Source organism: Amphibalanus amphitrite, unplaced genomic scaffold (genome assembly GCF_019059575.1).
Source record: "Amphibalanus amphitrite isolate SeventyFive unplaced genomic scaffold, NRLGWU_Aamphi_draft 000626F_arrow, whole genome shotgun sequence".
Classification (NCBI taxonomy): domain Eukaryota; kingdom Metazoa; phylum Arthropoda; class Thecostraca; order Balanomorpha; family Balanidae; genus Amphibalanus; species Amphibalanus amphitrite.
The window spans coordinates 342771-347500 of record NW_024882120.1 but is presented as its reverse complement, the minus strand read 5'-3'; the positions used below and the strand labels follow the sequence as shown (position 1 = coordinate 347500).

At 48.8% G+C, this 4730-nt stretch overlaps 1 protein-coding gene across 1 annotated transcript in view; it reads left to right on the top strand.

Moving 5' to 3' along the window:
- LOC122363542 (thyroid peroxidase-like) overlaps window positions 1-1964 on the top strand; it is a 39764-nt gene extending 37800 nt beyond the window's left edge. Inside the window, exon 6 of the mRNA XM_043332956.1 lies at window positions 486-1964. Within this exon, the coding sequence (XP_043188891.1) occupies window positions 486-850 (365 nt within the window). The 3' untranslated portion in view covers window positions 851-1964. The remainder of the gene's footprint in view (window positions 1-485) is intronic.
- The last annotated feature ends 2766 nt before the right edge of the window (window positions 1965-4730 follow it).

The window sequence follows — 4730 nt, the reverse complement described above, 5'->3', positions numbered from 1 at the left end:
TGTGTTGAGTGCGGTTTCGATGTTGGTTACTCACGAACGGTTAGATGGTTTAGAGGTTGTTTATGTTACGTGATGTATCGTGACCGGTTTGAAGCATTATACACAGTTTTGTATACTTTAGACACAAGTTCAACTCTCTGCAAACTAGTAGAATTCAGTCCGACAGAATTGCTTTAGTTTACTTATTCATTGGGAAACAATGATGATTATTGAAATGATGTGAGGATGTATCGTTTTACTAGCAAAAAACGAATCCCAAGACTTTTGAACCCTCTTCACTTTCGTAAACCTTTTATTGCACTGTTACTTTCCGTGGTCATTGATGACCACAGTGACCTGCAGTGACCTATTACCTCTGAATCTTGGTGACCTCGAGACCCCGTGTTACCCTCAAATTTATCCACCCTGAGGGGACAAAATAATACCGATAATGATCATGCAGGACCGTCGGCGCGCAATATTTGACCTTCCCTGTGACCCGACAGGTCTGTCCGCACCGCGGGGTCAAAGCGTTTCCGGCGGTGACCTGCCGTCGGCTCGCAGCCTCTCTGGACGCCTGGCACACCCCGGTCACAACCGACATGAGTTTGTTACGGCCCTGATGGCGGTCTGGGCGGAGTTTGTGCATCATGATTTGGTCCACATCGCTAGCGGCGCGCCAGGTAAGTCGCAGATGCGGATGAATTGTCGCCATTGCTACCATACCCACAGGTCACAGCATAGGCGCGGGAGCCGGGGGGGCAGTGGGGGCAGCTTGCCCCCCCCAACTCTGGGGCCGTGGGGGCGGTGCCCCCACAGCTTTGAGACGGAATACCACACTTTTTTTGCAAATGTTTTCTTTTTTTGTTGAAAAAGCCGAGGGGTAAAAAATAAGTGGCCTAAAACCGGTGAGAAAACTAGATTTGGGGGTACCCTAGGTTAATCTCTATTATGGTGTGCCCCCCCAGTCGGAAAGTAGTTCCCGCGCCCCTGGGTCACAGTTGCGCGACAACAACTGTACCAGGCCGGATAAGAAACTTGGGTTTTGATGAGTGATGAAACATATTTAAATTTGCGTTTGGTGTTTTTACGTACCAAATGCAACAGTATTTAGTGTAGCTTGGGTGACCAACGCGGCACTGTGTTTTCCCATGTTTTATGATCGATTTGGCATGCTCACTGTGGTGAAAAACTCCACCGATATCCATTCTGTCTTTTGTCCTCTTGTCAAGCCGTAATCCGTCATTCAGCGGAGGCATTATGAGAGTCTTGCTGTTACCGCTGTCATGCTTAGTGTATTTTATGAAGACGTATTTGCCTTTGTCGCCCTTCTGAAGATCATGGCGACTTGCTTCAAGACGTTTGCTCTTTCAGCTCAATCCACTGCGTTTTGTGGTGTTTATGTTTATGCTGGACGAAAGCGCTTGGGCCAATTTGTGTTTTTGGCCAAGCTCTGCCCTTGTCAAATGTCCCGTCTCACCCTGCTGTGTCTTGTCCTGTTATGTTTTAGCCTATTCTGTTCTATCCTCTCCTATCCTACCTTCCCTTGCCCCGCCCTTTTCCTGTCCATCCCTATCCCACCCTAACACCATGAAGCCGTGTGTGGTCTATGATTTGATATCACCTTCTTGCCTGGTTTACCGCCTGGCTCACTTATACTGCTTGGTTTACAACCTTCTCGGGGTCACTACAGAAGGGGGTTGATTAAGGCGATGGTGGCTCTCTAAAGCCGTGATGAGTGTTGTGGGTCGAAAACGGCTTGAGGTCAGAGGTCAGGTTGTTTGGCCCACTGGGGTCGCATAAGGTCAGTTCTGTTCCTTCCTGGTCCGAGATGATGGCTGCAAGCCGATGATGAGATGAATAGAGTTAACTCGACAGCTTGAAGAAAGGTGACTGGGGTCCATGAACGTCTCTTGAAAAGAGCTCGAAACATAAAGAGCTGGCACTGAAGACGGCATAAAAGAGATGAGATGAAGAAATGAAAGAAAAAGAAGCATAGAAAGAACACAGAAGGAAGGAGAGGAGAGAAACTGCTCTGGGGAGAAACTGAGCTCTGCAGTGGCCGCCTCAGTAGGCGAGGAAGGTGCAGCCAGCCACTGGATTCATCTCTAGTGGGGGTGTATGGGGGTGCCACTCCCTGAAGAAGAAAACGAGCCTCCCGCGGCAGTCCTGCACGCTAACTCAGGGCTGTAAAAACACGATACCAGTTTATGTGCGGCGTGTTGGGCATTCATGTGACGCAGATGGTTAGATGGTGTTATGGGTGATTGTCAGGAAGCGGTGATGTTTTTTTAAACAGTAATCAAAAGACAGCCATAGGTTTGTTGAAAAGATGTTTTCATAAAGAAGATCACCCAACGCTGTGCTCACTGTCCTGAGGAAGAAACATTTTATTTTAATTTCGTTTTGACCTTTCTGAGCTCCAGAAGCCTGATGCAGCTTCACAGTGGCTAAACATTACGTAGGTCATAAGTCATAACCGTATTCGATCATCCCTCCCTAATGAGACCGGCAAAAAAGCATCCCTTCTCAGCTGATCCAACAAGTCGACACTCTTCCTAAATCATCTTCCCTCACCGTCCTCTCGCGAAGTCCCCCGCCTCAAATCTGTCGACCATCACCTCAGTCGAGTTACTGCCCGTCGGGTGCCAGTGACCGTTAGAAAAGTGAGAGTGCCTAGCGCGCGGGGCAGCGGGTGGCAGGAACCGGCTCCAAGCAGACGGACACCCTGAAAACGAAAGTGCTCTCGTAATAGGAGATTGGGAATGGATGGGGGACAGGGTAGTGAGGTTAGTAGGTCTGGGGTGTGGATGAACTAGGTAGTAACTTGTTCAAGTTTTTATATCGTAATTTGGTTGTACTTTTCCGGTGGGCGGGGGGGGGAGGGGATCATAGTTTACATGTCAATACTTCTGTGAACGTTAGAAGCAACACGAAGTGGTTAAACGTCATACGATGCGTTAGGCGTGAATAATATTTCATATCTTTAGCGATTTGTTGCTAATGAACGCCATCGACGAAGACGAGTGATTCAATAAATCAGGCTGTCTTGGGTTATATGCTGAGGTGTTTTCATAACGGAGCAAAACCTGAAGAGACTCAGCCAAATGAACACACCCGATACCTGCAAACTGAACGGCGTGCTCGCCTCGATCGGATAACGGCTCTCATCGGTGCATCAACTCTTACCATTAGCAGCTCTCACTTCTCACGTTGAACAGTAGGCAATGACCAGCGAATCCTGTTCATCTACGCTGCTGTCGAATGACAATGGCGCTGTGAGCAGCGCTTGTGACGGCAGGCGTTTGTTGGGACACGCCATGGATGTAATTAGAATTCACGTCAGGTGACATGATCAACATTCACGTCAGGTGAGGTGCGCCATGGTGCTATGTGTCGGTGTGGTGTGCATGGTGGAAGCTGATGGAAGGGCTACTGTTAGCTACTGTTAGCAGAAAGTCGTGGGGCTTCAACTGTTAGATGCTATAAGCGTTTGTGAGCTCCTATCGTAGCTTGCTGTTGGCAGGATATGGTGCCGTTAAACAACGCCAGCAAATGGCTCTGAAGCTAGTAGCGCTCTTTGCCAACGACCTCGAGGCTCGACAATCGAGTAGCATGAGCCGAGTTATTGAAGCCGAGTGTGTGCAAACTCCCGCAGCAGCAGTGCTGAGTGCTGAGTGCTGTCGCAAACTCGACACCTGCTTCTGTTGCGTCACACGATAGGTTTATGTCGAAGTGAGGTGGAGTGAGATTCTTCAAGCTATGTTCTGTTGATGGTGTGCTCATAGACCGGTGGACTTAGAATAGAATGGGTCGATTCCAATCCTCTCATTATTTTAGGTTAATAGATTCGACCAATTCCTATTCTCTCTTCATTATTTTAGTTTAAAGGTGCCGTTCCGGCTACCGGCTACCGCATTATCGTAACTTCATTGACAAATTCATTTATTTTTACCATTACGATCAAGCACCGGAGACGTTTTTTTTTTTTTGCAAACGAATTACGAAACTCGCTAGAAATGACAATAGCTGCGCGTTCTAAGAACTTGTCGCCGATCCGTTCCACGTAGCCCAGCCGACGCGATGTTTCGCGCCATTAAACGGTCGCTTTAGTAGAGGGACTCACCGTGTCGCAATAGACTGGTCCGGCTAATGTTTCAACTGGAGCCGACCTGGCTTCGAACATCGTGAAATTTAATGTAAAAAATGCCGTCCCTGTGGCCCTCAATGTGCTAAGATAAGAGGCTAGTGTGGCTACGCTGTTTTACTCAAACTATGCCTTATTAAGAAGGAAAGGAAAATCGGTTTAGTTTCCCGTTTCATACTTATCTGGTTGAGCTCTGGCCTTCGTTTTTCTCTTTCGATCACCTGTTTGTCTGTCAATGGTTCATAAAGCATCAAAGCATTATCAATCAAAACAAAAAATCATGTTAAAATAGTGCTATGGAATGGCGACTCTGTTCTAGGATTCACCCGCGTCTACTTGAACCGAACGTCAGCCACGGCGCCCCTTCCCCCCTCCCCCACACTGGCACGCACCTCCCCACCCCCACCGCCCCCACCCATGGCCTCCGCCGCCACAACCACCGTGCACTATCAAATTTCCTCCACAACCGCGTCCGGCCGGCGGCCTTAGACCGTCTCCCGTCCAAATTACCAGTCATTAGCTGTCTCTGTGACCTTGACCTGCGTGACCTTGGCCCGTAGTGCCGGCGGCGTCCGTCCCCGTTCCCACCGGTAATACGGTACAG